The sequence below is a fragment of the Hyaena hyaena genome, unplaced genomic scaffold (genome assembly GCF_003009895.1).
Source record: "Hyaena hyaena isolate Hyena2069 unplaced genomic scaffold, ASM300989v1 scaffold_613, whole genome shotgun sequence".
Lineage (NCBI taxonomy): Eukaryota > Metazoa > Chordata > Mammalia > Carnivora > Hyaenidae > Hyaena > Hyaena hyaena.
In genome coordinates this window covers 378,786-401,309 of record NW_024081245.1, presented here as the reverse complement: position 1 = coordinate 401,309, position 22,524 = coordinate 378,786, and the positions used below count along the sequence as shown (strand labels likewise).

At 40.0% G+C, this 22,524-nt stretch overlaps 1 protein-coding gene across 2 annotated transcripts in view; it reads left to right on the top strand.

Moving 5' to 3' along the window:
* The window catches only part of TRMT11 (tRNA methyltransferase 11 homolog), a 53,339-nt gene extending 49,556 nt beyond the window's left edge, over positions 1 to 3,783 (top strand). For both annotated transcript variants that reach the window (XM_039257349.1, XM_039257350.1), the window contains one exon: positions 3,227 to 3,783. In XM_039257349.1, coding sequence (XP_039113280.1) covers positions 3,227 to 3,358 — 132 coding nt within the window. In that variant the 3' untranslated portion in view covers positions 3,359 to 3,783. The remainder of the gene's footprint in view (positions 1 to 3,226) is intronic.
* The last annotated feature ends 18,741 nt before the right edge of the window (positions 3,784 to 22,524 follow it).

Below are 22,524 nucleotides of genomic sequence, written 5' to 3'. Positions count from 1 at the left end.
TGGGAGGGACCTCATTGCCAGCTGGTGTCGTGATTCCTCCTGTGTGGGAGAGGAAACTGAGGGGACGTTCAGCAAACTGATGTGTAGTTGAGTCTAACTCCCAGACATTAAGGGGAAAGCGTCAGAATTGAGAAACGTTTGAACCCATGTGGGTTTTAGCCAGGAATGCTGGCACATTAGGTTTGCATTTTAACAAGTTGAGTTTAGTCTCAATATGGAAAATAGACTGGAGAGGGAGCTGCTGGAGGGAGGGCAACTGGCCATTGAGGGGGAAAGAAAGCAAGGAGAGATGAGGGAGTTTAGACTCCAGTACTGGAGTTGTGGGTGAAGAGAAGTGGATTTGAGACATTTAGGATGGAGAATCAAAGATTTTCAGACTGGCCGAATGTGACAGGAAAAGGGAGAGGCATTTGACTCAGGCTTCTGATTTCCATGTCTAGGTAGAGAATGATGCAGGGAGCTGTTGGGAGGAGTACAGCTGCTTGAGATGTCGGCATCTGGACAGAGCTTTAAATAGACGAGCAACAACATTTCTGCCAGGAGTAAGCTTGTGTGGCTCAGGAAGTGGACAGGTTTTCTAGCCGTCTTTCTTGATAGAAGGACAGAAGTTGGAGGGGTAGATAATGGCATGTCCCTTCCTTTCAGATGACTCTTCAGTCAGACTTTTGATGAAAGTTGAAATGTACAAGCCAAGGTTAAATGCTGGAACGTTGTTCTGTATTGCCGCTGTCCGCGTACAGTTCTGAGATGCAGACCAGACCGGAGTCCTCCTCTGAAGTCCACTTTGCCCCTGGGGGTGTGGTATCCCTCAGATATCTTCATGGCTCCTTATTTGTCTTCCAGCTATAAAGATTTTGTGTCACTGAAATAATCCTCTTAGTGGCCAGAACGAAGTTAAATAGCACTTCTGATCTAGTTCTGTTGCTTTATGGGTAGGCAGCTTAGTGATCAGAGCCTTAGTTTATCACTTATTTATTTCCAGAGATACCCCTTCTTGAGTTGAGGAAAAAGTTAGCTCTTGGAGAAAACCTCATTATGTTTTAGTTACAAGCATGGTATCGGGTCAAATAGACCTGTGTTTAAAACCTAGCTCTGCCACTTACCAGCTCTGTGATCTTGGGCCTATACTCTAATTCCTCGGCTGTAAGGGATGCTAATTATGTACTTATCTCTTAGAGCTGATGAGTTTATATTAGGTAGTTCATATGAAAGGTGTATAGCTTTGGGCCCATAATAAATACCTAGTAAATGCCACATTTCATTTGGTGTTCTTTAATTGTATACCTGCAGGTTGATCTGATAATCTTTATCTTTATCTTTTGCAAGTTACATAGCATGGATTAGTAACCATTGGCATGTTTTCATATGCTTACAGAAATATGTAATGTACTTAGTGTCATAAAATTTAAGTAGCTACCTATTTTCTAAATTTGGTACTCCACCTGTATTCTTATGGTTATTTTTTTAATGGCATGATTATAAGAAGCAAGATAAAATAAAGGTTTAGAGCTCAAAATTTGAAATCTTGTTTTTTTTTACTTGAGTCATGTGACCTTGGGCAAGTTAGTTAACCTTTCGGTGCCGCAGTTTCCTTACCTGTACAATGGAACCAGTTGCAGTATTGTTCCTACATGGTTATTATAAGGATTGAATGAGCCAGTGGACATAAAGTACATGACACATAAGTAGCGCTATACCTGTTCTTTTTGGGCTATACAGTTAAAGCGCCTCAGGCATGGTATTTTTTTCCTCTTGTGCCAAGAAAAAGAAGTTGTAACTTTTTACAGTCGATTGGATAGTATTATCTGTACAATAATCCCTTTCAGAGCTTGCTGAAGTACTCAGAGAATGGGGAGCTGGCACACCCAGTGGGAGTACGGGAGAGGGATTCAGGACAAGGTGATGGGCCGACAGCACAGGTCGTCTTCTTCCTGAGACCATGAAAAGAGGATAATAAAGAAACTCGCCAGAGAATGAAGCCTTCACGGCAAAGAGAGCAAGAGAAGAACCAACAAAATTCCTAGGAACAGTGTGTGCAGAATCCAGTGGAACAGTGCAGTGGAACCCAGCAGGCTGCAGCACAGGATGGCGGCAGAGGGGACCACAGTTAACACCTTTTGTCTTTTTCTAAAGTGAATCAGGGAATCTGGGCATGTTTAATAATTCGGATTTTGTATAATTTAAAAAAAATTCTCTGACAAAATAGTTTCTGAATAAACAAATCAGCCAACATAATTTTATTTTGGCTACATCTAGGATTTTATTAAGTATTAGGTATGAGGAAAAGGATGAAGATACTCATTTCATACAGGAATAAGGAAAAATACGAAAAATATTTGAAGATTGTTATGTTTCAGATATATTCGTAGATACCATTCTGATACTGAAACCAGGATAAAAGATTAGGCTTTGTATTTTCTAATTGTATCTTTACATCTGTTCTCAAGATCATATCAATTTACTTGCAATGGAATCTGATTTTATAGTACATAGGAAGAGAGATTTTATTTCTAATTAGATTTTTTTTTCATAGTTTGAGATGGCAAGTGAAATTGGATCAGAAGATTAATTAGCCCGCAGTTTTCTAGGCTGAAATACAACATTCTGACCCAGATTTGTATTTCCAGTGTCCATACATCAGTCTGAGCACTAGGCCTTACCTGCCTCTGACATCTGAAAGCGTGGAAATCACTTGTTTAGCCTATATCTTCATCTACTGTGGTGAAGTTGCCAGAAATAGTTTATTTCATGAACTGACTACGGTTTTACTTCCAAATAGCTCTCTCTGTATGACATCATATAAATCACTTGGTGTTAAATATCATTGGAGTAGAAGCTTCCTTGTGTGAGGATTCTTACTGTCACAGGTGATTTCACTTTGGCTCAACTGTGGATCAGAAGCTGCACGTAGTTGTCTGGAGTTGTGTTGCTTGGGGTAGTTCTCTGTGCCCTCCCTGGATCTCTGTTTTCCCAGTGAAAGTATTTGTTCTCTCCGTGCAGAGGATTGTTGTGCAGATCACACGAAGTGAAGCAGTTGGGAACACTTTTGAATACCCAAGCAGGATACAGATATAGAATGGTGGTGTATTTCTAATTCAGATAACAAAGAAAAACAAACATGCGCCAGAGAGCAGGATTTTGCTTAAAGTAAATGGCTGCTTTGGTTTCAAGCTAACTAAAGAAATAATTCAAACATCTTTGTGTTTTATGTTTTCCTACCAACCAGAACCGGGACCAGTATTCACATCTGTTAAGTGATCACTTTCTCCCATACCAAGGTCATAATTCCTTCCGTGAGAAATATTTCAGTGGCGTAACAAAAAGAATTGCCAAGGAAGAGAAATGTAGCCAAGAGTGAAAATGAAGATTTTGACAATGGAAAAAGAGTAAGGATTTAACAGAAAAGACATCTGGATGTGAACTTCCATGTATGATACAGAAAACATACATTGTTTTAAATACTTTTATATTATGAAATAAATGCTACAAAGTAAATTGAATAATTCTTTTACAATTAGCTTTGTTTTATAGACTGTTTTGTTGTATGTGGTCTTTGGAACTGTATTTAATTTATATTTGTACTTTCAAGTATTATGGAAATTGAAAACAGTTATATTTTTGGTAATTAATTTGCAAGGGGAACTGATATTGTTGACTTTTTAAACCGATTCCTGCCAGATATGTTATAAGCAGTTAACCATGGTCGATAATTTATTTGTTTAGTAGGTTTGTTTAATTTGGTTTCTGATTGTGATTGAGTTATGGTGCCACTAATAAAGTTTACTGAGGATCCCTAAAGTGGTGTTGTATTTGGTGCTTTTGGGGAGGGGGGATGTGATGAAGGAAATGAATTTTTATTTATAAGTTCCAGACTAGTATGTAATGATAGTGTAATGGGGATGAGGAGAAAGGCTAAGACCTGGCAACCTGAAAGCTCCCCAACTCCTTGAGGCCTGTCCACATCTGAAGCTTGTCTGTACCTTGGACTTGCTCCTGCATTCCTAGAACTTGACTGTCGGTCAAGTTAACTACCCACAATTTCTGGTTTAGAAAGTAACTGATAGTTAAAAGCAGTAACAACAACACAAGTCCTTGATGGTTCCCTAATGGTATTAGGCCTAATCAGAGCTCTTTGAAATAGAAGCTATATTTTTCTTGAAGGGGAAACTTTGCTGAGTCTACATTGTGTCCATCATGAAAATATCTTGTTTGAAAACCACTCTACCCATTAATTCAGGATGCTAATAGCTTTCCTGCTTTCGGTGGTCAAATGTACCTCAGCAGGGCGGCAGTAAACGGATCCTCTCCCTCTAACCATAGCCTATTTTTATTTATGCTATTATTATTATTATTTTAATATTACTGCAGGCTTTTATGGACTTCCCATTTGAATTTGCATGGCTTAGGACCTCCAAAAGACCAGTGCTGCCCAAGCAGACAGAGAGAGAGGGCCATTCTCTTAGTTCTCTTTCCTTTTCTTGTCCTGCAACCCTGAATCTCAGCAGCAGATCTCAAACATTTCAGGGATTATTTTGTTTGGGTTTCTGGATGTGATTTGTGGTACACTGGGGAAAATCTAAAAGTATTCAAGGATAATTTATTTTCAGTATTTCTGTTATAAACCATCTTATTTAAAATTTTTTGAGGTTATATGTAGGGTGAGTTTGCAACTTTGTAGCTGACTAAATTTGGAACATGAGATTTTAGCCTTGCCCCAATTTTTGCTTATCACAAAAATTAGCCCAAATAGTTCTGGAAAAATTACAGCATTAATTTTAGGCACTTTGTCCTTAAAATTATCCAACGTTAAAAAAAAAGTCTTCAAATTATTTCTTATTACTACTAACTGAGGTCTTCTAATCTTTAATTCTTCATCATGTTTATCATAAGTTCAGTGTTCTATTCTTGAAATGTCAGTTGGCTTAAGGTGGAAATGTGTGTAGTTATTTTATAGTTGGTGCCCAGAAGTGAAAATTTCAACCAATTTTGATTTTAGAGCAGAGGTCTCCACTCCTTATTCCACACACAAAAAAGAGACTTTAGTTTCGGGCATCAGGATCTTCTTACGTTTTGCATAAGTTCTAGCAGATCATCTCCAGGAGTGCTTTGGTTTCTGTGTTTTCCTTATACACTTACCAGCAGGAATGTCACCTAGCAAATACCTGCATGTTGGATAGTCCTGTAGTATGAATTTGCAGTATAATCTGTGTATGAACGTTAGGTGGTATCTTGGCTGGCCTATTTAATGTTTACAGTATGGCACAATCTATATTTTTTCTGGTATATATTAAATATCCATAAAATCCAGATGGGTACCTTGGTGGTGTTTCATCAGAAGTAACCTCTTTCCTCCCTATTCTCGTGGGGATTTTTTTTCCCCTACTCTGATGATGTTTGTACTTTACTAAAACATTGAGATCTTCTCTAAAACAGAGTGGTTTGAGAACATAAGGTCTAGAGTGTAAAGTACTAGTGGAGTAGATGGTCTTTGGTGTGTCTAGCCAGAGTGGTCAGTGGATTAAAAAAAATTAAAATCGGCTACAGATTTCTTAGCCACTTCCTGCCCATTGTGACCCAGGTTTTGGCCAGCTTGCCTCTAACTTCTGAATGACTAATTCTTTAAATACAAAGATTGAGCAATAAAATATTTCAGACTCTATGAAATTCTGGGAGGTAAGTCAGTGTTACCACTGTTTTCTTATGGAGAAAACTGTTAAAATTTGAGATTCTCTTCATATTTATGAATGGTGATTACAATGAAAAAGAACCTTATTTCAAGTTTGGTAGGGAAAGTTGAGGACAAGTTAACATTACCAGATGCATTGTAGTGAAATGTGTTTGTATTACTGGATGAAAAATTCGCTTAAAAGTTTGAGACTTAGAAACAGCTTTTGAGGTAATATGTCTTATACTCTTATTATAATTAAATTAAAGAAGCAGGGGTTAGACATTTTTAACATCAGGAAATTAGATATTAAGGTTATATTATCTAGGTGCCAATATAAGCAAATCTGGCTCTTGAATCAAAGACCTCAGTTGTTTTGAGTTAGAAGAACTGCTGACATCCTATGCAGGAAGTATTATCAGGTATAGCTAATCCAAAAATATATGGAATTGAACATGATGTTTATGTGTTGAAAATTGAATGTGGCATTTTTGGGGGGGAAATGATCTTTCTACACCAGTTTAGTCTCCATAAAAAAGTACATTGGAACTAAGCTGATGTTAATGGTTCTACTAGGAAAAAATTCTTTGAAGATAAAGCAAGGCATAAAGAAATAAATTCATTAATGGAGTATAGGGGTGGAAATGGAGATGGGTGTTGCTGAGAAAATTGATGACCTCATTGTTGATTTTCCTGTTTGACCCAAAGGGAATAAATTACACCAGAATAAGGACCTTGGCTCTTTTTACAAGAGCATGGTTTTGCTCCATTATAAAGTTATTTAGAAAACTTAAACACTTTTAAGAATCTTTTTTCTTAGAAGGATTGTATTCCTAGAATAAGTTAAGTCGTACTTTCATTTCCAACTCACCCACTCCCGTTTTTCTCAGATATTTATCAAGTAATGTGGTTTGTAATCCAAACAAACAAAAAGAAAATACCTTAATCCAGAACATACACATGGACACAATAACACTACACTGATGATGTTTGTACATTACTAAAACATTGAGATCTTCTCTAAAACAGAGTGGTTTGAGAACATAAGGTCTAGAGTGTAAAGAATTGTAATGGAATGCTAAACATATCTGTGATTCTATCTAGCCATAGAATCATAGAGACAGCACATTCCTGTCTATCCTTTGGGGTGAAAAAGCTTACCAGGGAACCTGACCCTATTCCCTTAACAGAGGTCTGCCTCAGGATGTTCATATGTTTCATTGTGTGGGATAAGCCAATTGACATTCAGACATAACTAAGACCAACCTGGAATTTGGCTCTTATCCCTTCCTTCATGAGCCATTGAAGACAGGCTCTTAGGGGAATGGAAGCTAAATTGTCATGGCAGTTTCTTAAGAAGCCTGGTTCATGGAACAAAATGGAGCTTAATAGATGAATGTTAAGATAAGCCAGCTTCACTTTCTGTAACTGCTAGCCTTATTTCTTGGGATATTAGGACATACTTAGTATATTTTTGTCCCAGAAGTTGAATGTTCTCACTAAGATAATATTGCAGTGATGTCAAACTGCATTGCCTAAAAAAAGGAATCTGCTTTGAGCTCTATTACTTTAAGATCTTTCCTTGAATCAAGCCTTCCTGGAAGAACTCTTTTTTTTTTTCCAAATATCCATCAGTGAAGATTAGCTGGGCTTATGTATGAAGTTGGTCAAATTAAAACAAACAAACAAAAGATGTTGCGGAGAAAATTAGAATTGAAAATGGTAAATGGTACTTGAGTTGGGTTTTGTTGGACTATGCAAATATTTAATGTGTTGTAAGATTGTGAAGTGGGTCAAGATGGTCAAAATCAGTATTGGTGAGCTTTAGAAATCTGAAAGCTCCTTACGTATGTATTCATTTATAAATCAGCGACTGGAGGATCTCACACAAGTCTGAGTTCTACTGGCACAAACATCAGAACTTTCTCTCTTTTTGGGGGGGGGAATTATTTCATTTTTCTATAACTTCTATTTATGGGGAGATAATTCTCCATAGATATCTTGCATCTCAGTATATCTAAGGAGGTACTGACTATCTTTGGAGATGTAGGAGCACTGTTAAAAAAAAGAGATAGTGTCTCCACCTCCTCTGCCTCTCCCCCTCTGTAAAACTATTAGCAAGCGACTATATTTTTGTCTAAACTGAACACCTTGACCATCGACCTCTTATTTCCATTGTGGAGGAGATGAAAGAGACTCATAACTACCAAGGTGAGAAGAGCCCAAGCCTCACTTGTCAGATGGAATTGATATATTCAGAAATGCAACTGGCTTAGCTCCATTGGCATCTTCGATTTACATGAAAAAGTGGCAGCTATACATTCAGGGAAAACTATCTGTCCTACCACTGTCTGAGACAAAGGTGCTGGCTCAATGTTATCTTTGATTCATAATTTAGGTTGCATTTAGGAGATTCCTTCAAATGCCTGCTACCCCTTTCACTATTGGATTGGCTCAGCTGTAGCCAAGTGGTCTTCGGCGAGTTACTGTGGCAGCTTAAACTCAGTGCCAGGTATACAGAAATAGAAATGGACGGGGTTGCCCTGGTCAGTGGGCGGAATGCAAAGCTGCTCTCATAGCTCTGGTTACTACCCTCCTTGCTGAGCCTTGTTGTATTTTTATTGACTCTTAGGCTTCTACTAATGACCTATGGTTTGGTCTGTCAGTTGGAAAACTAAAGCTTGGTAGGTTAAAGACATCTTCCTTAGAGGCTACAAATAGTGGAAACAGATTGTGGCTGCTGACAGAACTGTCTGGGTCATTTTCTGATGAGACCTAACTAGAATAAAACTATTGGCTGAGCTGGCACCAACCAAATTGCTATCACTGTTGTCTGGATCTGGCATTATCTCAAACACATCCACCATTGTAGATGGGACATAAAATGAAGGACTGTATTTCTGATGCAGACCTACCGTTTGGTGCCAGGCTTGTGACTCCTGCCAGAAGTTGACCTGGTTGCCTTGCGGTTTAGGAGACCACATTGCATGGGTGTTGTCCAGCATGCTCCTGGCAGACTGATTACTTCAGATCTTTGCTCCACTCTGAGAGAGCTGTTGGTCGTGCGTCACTGCTGTTGACAGTTTCTCAGGTTACAGTGTTGCTGTTCCAGTCCAATCAGTTGACTCCAGCCACACCACTTTAGCCCTTGAAAGTAATCTGTGTCAAGTGTTTGGCTTTTTGGACCATCTGGTATGACAATGGTATTATACCTTTTATTGCAAAAGCCACTCAACCATGGGCTGATAGTCAAGGTATTTGATAGACTTTCTATGCTCCCTATCCAGAGACATGTCCCTATCCAGAGACATCTGGAATTTTTGAGATTTGGAAATTTTCTCTATATTTGTTCTATGTTTTCTCTGGCAGTCCTTGACCAAGCCTTCTCAGAAAGTCTCAGTACATTGCTCCAAAGTTAGCTCGAATAGTGCAGTGTTTTGTCCTTTGTCAGACACCAAAATCTTAACCAGTTGTCTCTGCTGATTATTAGCTTGAGTTTCAGGTAGGGAAAGTTTTTCACAACCAGTATCAAAGAGGGAGCTGTGATAATCTAGTCCAAAAGGACTCCTCATCCCGGTTAAAGCAAGGAAATAAGAATTCCAGATGACAAATTACCTTTAATTTTCTTCTTTACATTTTCTTCTAGATCCCAGAAAATGTTTTAAAAAAAAACCCAAAATTTTTGTTTTAGTAGAAACTGCTGTTCCCTGTACAAGTTGCATGTACTACTCTACTTTTCTGTTATATATGTTTTAAGGCTTGCCTGCTGGTGATTGGCTGATGCCAAGGCATGGGAAGAGTGTGGTGTGTGAGGGAATCACATGTAGTTCAGAGCCACTGAAGTGGGAACTGGGAACTGGGAAGCAAACAAAGTAGGGCTGGAAAGTGTGGCAGGAGGATTTCAGTATTCTCTCTGCTCTCTTGCCACACTGAGGGAAGATGGGGAATTACCTCAGAATTTTCAGTGAGAAGGTTATATTATCGGGCTTGGTCTATCACTTAAGTGATAGTGGTTTCGAGTGGAGAGAGAGGGTCTTAGGAGTTGGAATGCTAGTCAGGAGGTTGATGTAGTCACCCAGGTTAGAGATGTAAAGATCACAGAACAGCAGCAGAAGGATTGATTGGAGAATATTTCGAAGGTGAAATGGGCAGGTCCTGGTAATTGATTGGGGTACAGGGATGAGGAATAAGAGATGATGTCCCGGGTTCCAGTGGGGGACTCAGTGGATGGCATGATACATACTGGAATAGAAAATGGTGGAAACAGGATACTTTTAGGTTTAGATATCCTGAATGTGAGAACCTGATTGAACAGGTCTGGAGAAGTGCACAGCAGGCTGTGAGGTATGAAAGACCAAAGTTGGACAGTGATGGCATATGTGGGGAGCAGAAGACCCCTGTATGGGACAAATAACCACTTGAGTTAAGATATACTGCACAGCTCTCAAGTTCATTCTGTCACATTTCTTCTCTCTGCATGCATGATATGTGTGTTTAGCAAGAAGAATTGGCACAACCCAGTGCTCGTGAGACTGGATCAGGCAATTCCAAGTTTATTACAGGAAATTTCTACTCAAATTACTAATGAGATGAAGTTACTCTGTTGTGTTACTTGAAGCTCTAGAGAACAGTACCAGCTTTGCGGTTATGAGCTTCTGCCCAAATTGGGTGGATGTACACCATTTGTTGTAGAAGTTAGTGTATTATGTCTAAACTTAGGCCTTAAAGAAACTGACAAGCTGTTGTTAGTTGCCTCTATGAAAAACCCTGCTAAAGAAATACCCAAGCTAACTACCATGGAAAAAGACAAACTCAGAGCTTTTTCTCTCTTCTCCTTATCCTTTAAAATTAAAAATACTTCCCCTTCCTTTCTCTTATTTAAGTAACTACATAATAGCTTTTGGGCAGCAACATAAAAATTACAGGGTAGGCAAGAATATGGGGGAAATTTTAATTAAATTGGGAGTTTTGTTTGTTTTTTCATTTATTAAAAAATGTTGAGCCAAAAATCCCAATTTCCCCCTGCCCCTTCTTATATATTCTTATGGATTTGGCAACGTTCATGACAAAACCTCTTTCCAGCTGTGGTGGACCCACCGAAAGCCTTTTCTGAAGTTCCTACTAATTTGGAATAAACTGACTGGTTGAAAGCCTCACACAGAAATTCTGCCAGGAAATGTCATAAAATCCCTTGACATTTAATTCTACAAACAGTCTTATCTTTTGGAGCAAAATAAATAAAAATGAATAAAAATTTATTTTTTTAATTTTGTCTTTGTAAACTTCTTTTCATGTAGTTTTGGAGAAACAGATCAGAACATAACAGATCTGAAAATAACAGAACTTTATTTTGCCTTCAGTCTGGCTTTTTTGAACCCAAAGAGGAGACCTTTCATGATGCTGAGTGGGTTCCTAATTAAAGTTGAAGGGCAAGTAATGTGTAATGAATAAGGCTTCTGGGGGAAGACCTGATGTTTCCACCAGTGGTAAGTGGTCCAAGAGTCTCAACCCTGTAGTAGGGGATCTCACCTACTGTGTCAGAGCCAAGGGCTAGAACTTGAAGACTGTCAAACTGATCTCTGTGTCTTCATTGTCTTTCTCAACAATGAAAAGGGCACTGCCCCTGTCCTCAGTGACCTTATTGTCCAGGGGTGGGGGGTGGGGGTGGTTAACAATGAGGTAGTAAGTAGTTAATTAAAATAGTGGCCAGGCCTTTCATAGGCTAAGCCCAGGGTGAGTATAAAAGGAACCTAACCACTTCTAACAGTGGTAGACGTGTGTTTCTGATATTTTGATTTGGGACCTTGATGACCCTGGAGAGGTTGCTCCCTAGGGCCAACCAACTAAGCAGTCCAAAGGCTACCACCTCCTTTCTATTCTTCTACTCTGGGCCACTCTTCCTCTGTCCTAATAACTCCAAGCACAGGTACCAGGCAACTAGGGACAGACCCTACAACCCAGAGCCCACTGTAACTATTCAAACTAGCCAATCCCAAACCTGCTTCTCCAGCTTTGCCATCCTTTCCCATGGGAACTCCAATAAAAACTCTTGGCCACATTTTCTCTTTGTCCCCCTCTGTCTCCCAACTAACCCTTGTGGTCATGCATCATAAGGCATGCCCTCTACTATTGCGAACTTAAAGGAACAATCTGTCTTTTCAGTGACAACTGTCTTCTGTTCTTTTGGTCTTACCATACCTGAATAATAATAAAAACTACATTTAAAACCTAGGGTTGGGAGAGGATTGGGTCAAGGAAGACTTATGAGAGAGGATGACATCTAAATAGACTCCTGAGGAAGGAATAGAAGTTGCCAGATGATGTCCAGGGAAGAGGGAGAGAGAGGAGTTCTGGGCAGAGGGGTTAGCATCTGAAAAAGCACAATTTAGGTACAGTTCAAGTGGTTCATATGCCTGCAGTTAAATATATTGGATGAAGAGAAGAAATGAACCTGGAGAGGAAATGAGGGCCAGATCATATAGGACTTCTGTGCCTTGCTACAGAGTCTGTATTTGATCATAGGAGGATCTCCCTTCCCATGATATTTGATCCCTTATGATAATGACATCAAGGACTCTTCAGGAACTTTTAGCTTCTTACAAAATGGTGCCCTGTGGCTGAGGTGCTTGACTTCTTGAGAAAAGGGCCCTGGGATTTTTAGCTTTGCCACTATTCTAGGGTCTGTTTTTTCTCTTGGTTCTGGGTCTCAGTTAATGACTGAGTTCAGTGAGCCACATGCTTAATGCTGCCTAAGTATTACTACCTTGGAGTCTTAGATTCCTCATCTCAAAGTTTTCTTGGGTTCCCAGTTACACTATATAAGAGATTTCCCGGATAAATGCAACAGAAACCTTTCTGACCCTGACTGACAGATACTTGCTCCAGAGCCAAGAAACAGTCTCCAGTTGGCCTCCTGCAGTGAGGGAGACAATTTTTATTAATTTCACTCCTCACATAGTGCTGACGGTATAGGCCTGCAGAAGAGCAAGCTGACAAAAATAAAGATGGTGGGCTGCCAACTCATGTTTGTCCTTAATTCCAAGGACAAACGCAAGCTCTGTCTCCAGGAGCTGCTTCTCTACTACAAGACAAATGAGCTGTTGAAGTGTCATGATTTTGAAATCCCTAGCAATATACATAAAAGATATTTTACTGATCAACCTCAAAGAATCTGTCATAAATTTAAAAAAATGATTCATGATTCAAACACTGTTGCTTATTTCAGAATTTTGCAGCAAAGTCCATTGTTCTGTCTTGTGAGACACAGAATATTCCCTGAAGGAAAGTGGCTCAGAAGCCCTGCACTTCCCTTTCAACATGTCCTTGGAGTTACAAGAGCACCCAGCATTTTTTTTTAAGTCACCATCTTCTGATGACCTTGAAAAGAACTCATCAGTAATGAGGAGGAGAGGGAAGGAAGGATGGAATGCCTGTAGCTCTTGTTTGTCATTCTTTCCTCTCTGATCCTCTCCTATTATTCTCTGCTTGCCTCTCCTTCAACGTTTACTGCATACCTGATGTATACCCACTACCTTGGACATGATGATACAGGTGTGTTCTTGGGCTGAAAATCTACAGTCTTTGGCTAAGCTAATTTTTGTTAAATTATGAAACAAAATCATACTTATTCTGAGTCCCCGTCTCTAATAAAAAAAAGAATACCACAAACAAACAAACCCACAAGACTGCACACTTTCAATATACTGTTCTCTGGGTGATGTACTAACAAGGTTGGAAATGGTGGGGAGGCAGGGTGAGGGGATGTAATCAATCTTAAAGGAATTGAAAAATTTTCTCCTTTAGTACGTATTATTTCTTCTCATGTTTTAACCATTTTCTTTAAATGTTCGTGTTTCCGCCTATAAAGTTCTACAGCCATCTTTTTCATGCTTCCTCTATAAAGTTCTGCAGCCCTTTTTAAATTTTTTAATTTAAATTTTGTGAATAGGCAATAAATTTATATGGTTTAAAATTCAAAGTAGTTCAAAAGGGTATATCCAGTGAAAAGTTTCCTTGCTTCTCCTCTTTCCCTCCCAGTTGGTCCCTCAGCTGCTCAGCTCCCTCCGCAAAGACAACCACTGTCACAGATGGTTTAGCTCAATGTCAGACAATGTAGGGTAGTCCAGATGTGAAGCCATAATTGCAACACCCATGTGGAATAATGACAAGAACAAAGGACCAGAAGTCAGAGGGTCTATCCCAGCCCTATCAGGACACCTCTTAATTCATTTGTGTCTATTTCTCACTGTTAACATAAAAATAATAATAGTAATGTTTCCTTAGCTATCTCCCTTAGAATAAGAATCCATTGAGATGATGTGTATAATGCATTTGCAAAACTTGTGTCCTAAGGGAAGGGAAAGCCCAGAACCTAAAGCTAAGCCCATCAGGCATGTTTGTCAGTGGAAGGACTTGAATCCTACAGGATATTGTCTGAGAAACTCTTTCTTTTGATTTCAAAGCTTCCAATGAAGAGATGTATGTGAACAGGCTACTGAGCCCAATAGGGGAGGATAAAAGGTGGATTATTTATTGTCAGTTTTCAAATCCTCTCTTGAGTTCTCTGATCACCTCCAGAGGGGTGGTCTCTCTTAGATGCATAACTAAGCAAAGAATGTAGCTCTTTTTGTAGCTGCTGATCTGCCACCTTTAGAGTCATCTGAGGCTTATTTCGGGGGATGCTTGATTCCTTTTTGGTTCTTAAAGTGGTTTCCAATCAAGAAAAGCTATGGTCAAGGCCACTTTGAAAAATCTGTGAGTTGGGAGAAAATACAAGCCTGCTGTAGGACAGTTACTTCAGGATTAATGTCCACATCCTCTCAGAGGCAGAGTTTGCTATTTACTTCAGAGGAAGTTGTACTTTGGGAAGGAATGCAGACTCCATGTGCAACTAAATTGCATGTGTGAAGGGGAACTGGCCTGATAGCCTGAGGCTGGAGCCCTTGTTTATCCACAGAAGATAGGAAGCAAGGAGTAGAGATAAGGCAGGCTTTCACTTGTGTGTGCCCGCACCTAGCCTCAGAAAGGCTCTGTCTAGTGCAGATAGGAATTTTGGGTTGGCCCACTGTTTCTTGTGTGGTGCCAAATAGAGAGGTCTGTGGTAATGTGGAAGGGATGAATGTCTTCTAGTCAGTGAACTCTGGTACAATTTAGCAAAGGAATCCTACGCTTATGCCCTTTGTAGCCCCTTCCATTTTAAAGAGACAACTCTTAATTTGCAGAGACTCAATAAATGATAAGCTTGTGAGCACTGTTTCTCCTTTATAAAGTAGCTTGAGCAAAGCCCCAGGATGGCAGGGAGAGTATCCAAATTGGCAAGCTTTTGCTGCCTCCTCTTTCCATTTTCACTCTTCTTCATTCTTCTGGGGCAAGAAATAAAGGCTACTCCACAGGTAACTATCTAATAATGGTGTCTATGGTCATCTTGACTTTTGGATGCTGGGAATTGAAGTCTTATGTCTTAGATTATATTTGAAGTTATCTTCCATGTATCAGGGAAAGATCAGGTACTTTTCAGAGTGTGTTTTAGTGAATTATATTGAGATGTCTGGGTAGAGACTGATTCTGTTAGTTGCTCTGTCAGAGGAGACGTTTGTAGTACTGCACTGACAAGAAGGGATGGGTGGCTTTTTGGTCAGTTTCTAAGAGGAATCACAGTGATTGATGAATGAAGCAGGCATGGTTAAACAAGTTGTTTAAAATGCACAGACACCAGGAGTTTTGTAATAGGTTTGGTAATGATTAAAATAGTTAAAATCTTCTGTCCAGATAGCAATTAGTCTCCAGGAAAAACACAGAAAAATATGTCATTTACACCATTGCCTTCAGTCAGTCAAACCCACCATCTGTATGTGAAATGGTTTTAGCTTTTTGACAGAAGTGGGAACTCAAGGAACATAGGTCAAGACCTAGTGGCCTAAGAGATTACCAACTTATTATTGCCTTGGTTGTCTTCAAAAGTGTTTCTACAAGAGCATCTTTGCTACAGGGCAGGTAAGGATTGAGTGGCTTAGTTAGGCAGCTCCATCTCCCCAGTGGTATTTCAAAAAGGTAGGGTTAATGCAGAGGACTAAGCTGGCTGAATTTTGTGACTCTAGGGGCCTGCCTTGTGTCTTGAAGTTATTCCTTTATACTTTACTGGATGTGTCAGCTCTTTGCACCTGCACCTCTGCTCTCTATTGGTACTAGTCTGTCACCCTGTCAATAGCCAAAGATGGAGCAGATAATAGATCTACTCCCAATTAGGTTAGTCACTAGATTTCTTTTTTTTTTTTTTTAATGTTTGTTTATTTTTGGGAGAGAGAGACACAGAGCATGAGCAGGGGAGGGGCAGAGAGGGAAACATAGAATCTGAAGCAGGCTCCAGGCTCTGAACTGTCAGTACAAAGCCCAACAAGGAGCTCAAACTCATGAACAGTGAGATCATGACCTGAACTGAAGTCGGATGCTTAACAGCCACACAGGTGTCCCTACTTACTAGATTTCTAGGTTTCTGTTCACTTCTAAGACAAGACCCAGAATGATCCAGAGGTGGTGTAAGCCTAGAGTGTATCATACCGTTCAGTGTACTTATCTTTATTTCCTCAATATATTTTGCACCAGGCATCATGTAGCCATGACAGCTCTTGTAAATAGTAGGAAAAGCAGTTGGTGAATAGAAGTCAGAGGCTGGGAGTCCAGAGACTCAATGAGCTATACTACTGATGATAATAATTACAATATATACTAAATATTTAAGAGGTTGACATTTTGATAAATGCTTTTCATGTATTACCCAATCTTCATAACCATTCTATGCCTTAGGAATTATATTCACTTTACAGATAAAGACATGGAAATTCATAGAGATAAGCAAGTTGAACAGTTTAGTGGTGAGTAATGGTAAAGGTAGGATTTGAATCTACATCTGACTGGTGAGATCTGCATTTCTGACCATCACTCTAGTGCCAGTAGCCAGTAGCTCTTGCATCTTGTAGGTGTCTCAAGGATAAGGCCTCTGGCCCATTCCTCTTGGTGTTCTCAGTGTCTAATCATAGTGACTGGTTGTGTGGCATTAAATACCCCTCTCACAAAACTACAAGGCCTCCATTGATGTGGAACTGTACATTGCCATGTCCAAAGATAGCTCTTAAAAGCGTTCAGAAAGTTTATCTGGAGGAAAGGAAGGGAAAAAGAAATTATGGCCAATGGAAATGTACATGAGAATGGTTTGTGCTGACAGTAACTTTTTCATGAACCCTCCACTCATGAGCACTCTAGTAAAAATGATCGTAAAATGACAATCAAGAACCAGAGAAAGGTTATGTAAACCCTATGGAATTATTTCAAATGCACTGTAACTCTTACTCTTTCTGAACAGGTTTTGTCTTCTTATGCCTTCCTGAATGCTATAGACCCAATCTAGACCTGGTTGCAGGATGTTTATTGAATTTCTTGGGTCAAGAACTCAAATTTATAAATTTGAGGAATTATTTTCCCCTAAAGGTTAGCTATGCTATTACCTACAGGCTCTAAAAATAAGGCTTTGCCACAGGACCTGACATCTGCTGTTTCTGTTTTACTTTTATCTTATCACTAGCTCTCCAGCTCAAGCTGTCCACCAAGGGAAGTGAAATGCCAGAGGGGGTGTATGCGGTGACCCCCACCTCTTTGAGACAAGAAAGGCCAAGGACTCTAGGAAACAGGTTGACTCTGTGTCTCTAAAGAGAGAATAGGCTATTCACTTCATGCTCCATCACTCAGTGCATCTATGACAAGGTTCAGATAACAGCACCTCAGGGCACCCAGAGGTTTTAGGTTGGCCCTGCTTACAGGATGTGGCCACTCACTGCTGGGGATGAGGACAAGGCCTGGGCTCTGTCCAGAAGGCATACAATGGATTCGTTTCAAAGCTTTCCCTTTTGTTTTTGACTGGAAAATAAATCCCCCAACTCTGATGACAGACAATGACCCATTTTAAGGGCTGAGGCTAAGTTAGCATATTAGATTTCTGAGCATAGCAGCATTTTGAGAATGCAACACAGACTGCTTGTCTACTTTCATTCAGATCAGAGGACTAATGTATTATTTGTGTAGTTTCTGTGCTCAGGGAAATGGGATCACTTGGTATCTTAGTCTGTTTGGGCTCCTATAATAGAATACCATAGACTGGGTAGCTTATAAACAACAGGCATTTATTTTTTTATAGTTCTGGAGGGTGAGAAGTTCAAGATCAAGATGCTGGGAGACTTGGTGTCTGGTGAGAGCCTGCTTCATGATTCATAGATGGTTGTCCTCACATGGCAGAAGGGGCAAGGGAACTCTCTGGGACTCTTTATAAAGGCAGTAATGCTACAAATGAGGCTCCACCTTCATAACGTAATTACCTCCCACAGGCTCCACCTCCTAATCAACATCGGGGTTTAGGATTTCAGCATATGAATTCTAGGGGGACACAAACATTCAGTCCACTGGCAGCTGTATAAATGAAATCTACAAGACTCATTTTGGTGAGCAGATTTATTTATTTTTAATGTCTTATTTATTTCTGAGAGAGAGAGAGAGAGACAGTATGATCAGAGGAGGGCCAGAGAGAGAGAGACACAGAATCTGAAACAGGCTCCGGCGGGCTCTTAAGCTGGCTGTCAGCACGGAGCCCAACATGGGGCTCGAACCCACAAACTGTGAGATCATGACCTGAGCAAAAGTCAGACGCTTAACCGACTGAGCCACCCAGGTACCCCTTGGTGAGCAGTTTTAATCTTCTTCCTCACTAAATCTTTCTAAATTTTCCCAGAGAGTGGCCTCTTGTTACTGGAAGTGCTGGAGAGAAGTGGATGGCTGAAGGAGAGACTGAGTGATAAGAGGAGAATCTTGGCCATGGGTGATCTGCAAGGGAGGTGGAGCTAGTTTGTTATTCATCAGCATTGCCCCAGCACCAGTTAGAACTGCCCAATCTCAGGCCCCACACCAGGCCTGCCGAATCAGAATCAGAATCTGCATCTTAACAAGGTCTCCAAGTGATTAATATGGACATTAAAATTTGATAAGCCCAGCTCCAATCTCAAAACACACTTCCATTAATATCACACATGTTACAACTATTGTTGGCTGGCAGGGAAGAAAGATGACCAAAGTCATTAACATAGTTCTTAAACTTTTGTTATCAAGGTTAATCATTTGTTTATATAAACTAAAATGGTCTGCTTTCTCTGAATCCATTTATTGTGCATCAGTAAATCATAGGCTATGATTTTTTCTTCTTCTACTTTGTAGTTCTCAGAATAAACTAAAGGTCAGTTAATTCTTTCAGCTGCTGATGCCTGTTACCTGTTCAGTCTGACACTTGAGTATGTTGGCGTCCTTCTTTATACCAATAACCAGTGTTGGAAGGCAGTGGCTGTTGTGAGCAGCTGTTGGTTTTACCTGCCCAGACATCTACTTCCTCCTTACTTCGTAACAGCATCTTCCTTGTCAGAGGTTCACAGGTTGGTGGGACTGTCAATCAAGATGCTCTCCCTTCCAATGACTAGGGGTTGGCATGTGACCACAGCAATGGGAGGCTCTCAGACTGTGAGGCCAGAGCTCATTTACTCTGTCATACTAGTTGTAAGGACCACTGCTGCGTAGATCACAGAGCTTCTGGACTGCTGTCCTGCCTGAGGCCTGACTCTTTAGCTTTTTTTTCTATCGCAATTCCATATTCTTATAATAGAACCTATTTTTGTTTGCCCAAGGTAGCCAGAGTTCCTTTATGTTGATTCAAACCAAAGAACCCCAGCTGAGCAAAGGAATCTAAATATGGTTCATGTTGCGGAAAACCAATTTTGTTCTTAATGAGGAGGGAAGGCACTTATGAATCACCACAACCTTCCACTCTGTTTCATTAGCTGAATGGTGTCTGTAGCCAGGTTTGAAACATTTTAAGGTTTTCAAATATTTATAATTTTTCTTCCTTTCCTTGTTATACTTCTTATATATGTGTGTATCTGTGAAAAGGCTAATATTGATCAATAATTACCAGGATACAGGTAGTCTTTTGCCACTTCTGTGACAACTTGAACATTAACCTCAGTGTTTTTTTAGTTTTTAAACTTATAACTTAGGACTTTAGGTACTCTTAGTACATCCTAAGTGAGTTAAAATATTAGCCCCAGGACAGGAAAGAACATATGTATAACTTAGCAATCTATCGTATGGAAAACAGTAGTGTTAATACAGAACGATCGACTTTGTGACCATCAGAAGATGTTACTTAGTTGGCAGCTTTTAGCTTTATCTAATTAGAGAACTATATTCCCACAAATGAATTTCTTAATTTTGTCAGTGAACACAAAGGACTGAAGATAACAGAGATTGACCAAATGAGTAAAGAATACTGCCTTATAAAAAATCAATTGAATCAAGCCTAGGGCATAATTAATAATATAGTTCTATTTTATAAATGACATTGAAAAAAAGTAGAAATGGCTTCTGGCACAACACTGATTGATTTAATATCCTAAATAAATAAACAGTACCTTTAGCCACTAAAAAGTATTATAGATTGATATTTAATGGGCACGTATCATGATAGAGAAACAAAGAGTATGTACTGTGTGATTACATTTTATGTTGTTTATAGTAATGTTACTTACACATGCAGGTATTCTAATGTCTTACAATTGTCATCTCTGCGTAGTTTTATTTTTCTTACTTTATTGATTTGTTATTATTTATTTATTTATGTATCTATTTATTTTTGAGAGAGAGACAGAGAGGAAGAGGGGCAAAAGGAGAGAGAGAGGGAGAGAGAGAGAATCCAAGCAATCTCCATGCTCAGTGTGGAGTCTGATGCGGGGCTCAATCCCATGAACCTGGGATCCATGACCTGAGCTAAAATCAAGAGTTGGATGCTCAACTGACTAGTTGAGTTAGAGAGTCTGTGGACTTTGTGTGTAAATTAACATGGGAATATATGTCAAGGATTAGATATCTAGACTAACCCTTGTTATACTATGCAGAAATACTAAATTTCCCTGAGAATTCAGGAAAAGTCTTGTTAGCTCTTATTTTTCATTGCCCAAACTCAGTGGAATTAAATTGAGAAAAGATTCCTGTAAGAGTTCTGTTTAATTTTGTAAAAATATTCTGCAGTTGGGGATTTAAAAAAAAAAAAAAAAAAAAGAATCAATTGAGCTTGTGTTGTAACAGACTTTTCTGTTTTCTAGACCAGAGCTTTTCAAATTCTAATATGCAGATGAGTCCCCTGGGGATCTTGTGAACTTGTAGATGGATCCAGGATGAGGCCTGAGATTCTGCATTCCCATCCTGCTTCCCAGGTGGAGCTGGATGCTGGTGGCCCCTGGGCCCTGCTGTGAGGGGCAAGGGTCTCTACACAGAAGTTGTCATTCTTAATGACGTCGGACGGAAATCACCCAGAGCCAAGGCAAAGTAAATATTCACTGAGCAAAGGCTTTTACAGCCCAGGGCAGAAAGTGGGGAGGATTGGAGCCTTCTGGGTTTGGGACTTGAATGGTTGCATCAGAGTATGACAGAGGTTAGAGATGTAGGAGTGGGAGTGAGTGCTGAGATGTCGGCTCAGAACATATGGAGGTGGGCTGACATGGAATCATGGGAGGCGGGAGGTCTGCCCACTGACCTGGCTGTTCCTTCCCATCTTGTTTGCCATAATCTTCCTGAAGATGCCACTGCTGTTCTCCTTCACCCAGTGGATTATAAACAGAGAAATGTCGGCAACCTCTGGAGAGGATACTTTGAAAGTTGTGGCCTGCGAGCATGAAGGGAAGAGAAGACAGGGTGAGGTCTGAATGCTGGTGCTGGTTCCTGAGCAAAAGCGGGCAAGTGGTGGAGAGAGAAAGAGCCCCTGCAACACCTTGGGATCCTTGACTTCTGGTGTATCTGAAAATCCGATTGTGTGACAGCTGATACCTGGATTAAACCAGAGCTCGCTGGACCCCTTTTAAGAACATGTGAACAGTTCCAGGAGGATTAGTTCTTCCTCTTCTCAAAATAGAAATTAGAATACCTTCAGTGCAGTGCTGCTGTAGTAGCCCAAAGCTGTGGGCTTCCAGATTGATGTTGTGTGGGGGAAACTGAGGCAGAACCTATTAGATCTTATTTCCCAATTGACTTGCTTTCTGCAGGTGGAAAGACAGTCTCATAAGAATTAATTTGCTCCCAAGATACGATAAAAGTTGCAATTAACGATTAGAAACAAAGTTTTGAAACTGTATTCTAGGGGCACCTGGGTGGCTCAGTTGGTTAAGTGTCTGGACTTCGGCTCAGGTCATGATCTCACTGTTTGTGAGTTCAAGCCCCACATCAGGCTCTGTGATGACAGCTCAGAGCCAGGAGCCTGCTTCAGACTCTGTGTTTCCCTCTCTCTCTGCCCCTCCACCACTCACACTGTGTGTCTCTCTCTCTTTCTCAAAAATGAATAAACATTAAAAAAAATTTTTCAAAAAGGAAACTGTGTATTCTATAAACTGTGACAATCTCTGACAAGATAATAATACGCAATAAACCATAAAGTGCAAATTCTGTTTTGAGAGCAAACATGAGGTCAGAAACGTGGTTTCTGCAGGCCAAAAAAATCCTGTATGTTAGGAGGTCTGGTGGCTTAGTTTCTGTCTCTTAATCATTTGTTTAACAGCCTTGTTTTATGTTTGTTTAGTACCTTTGGAGCAGAGCAGGGATAGTTAAAAAGGATAATTAGCTGTGATTACTTAATACCAGAACAGAACCTGCTTTCACTTTTGAAGTGGAGGCTGATCCCACCTGACAGCCATGGGCCCCGGCTTTGAGTCTAGGAGCGTCTAGATTCATGCTGACTTTCTCATCAGCAGGATGTGCAGAGTCATCACTTAGATTAGAGGAGG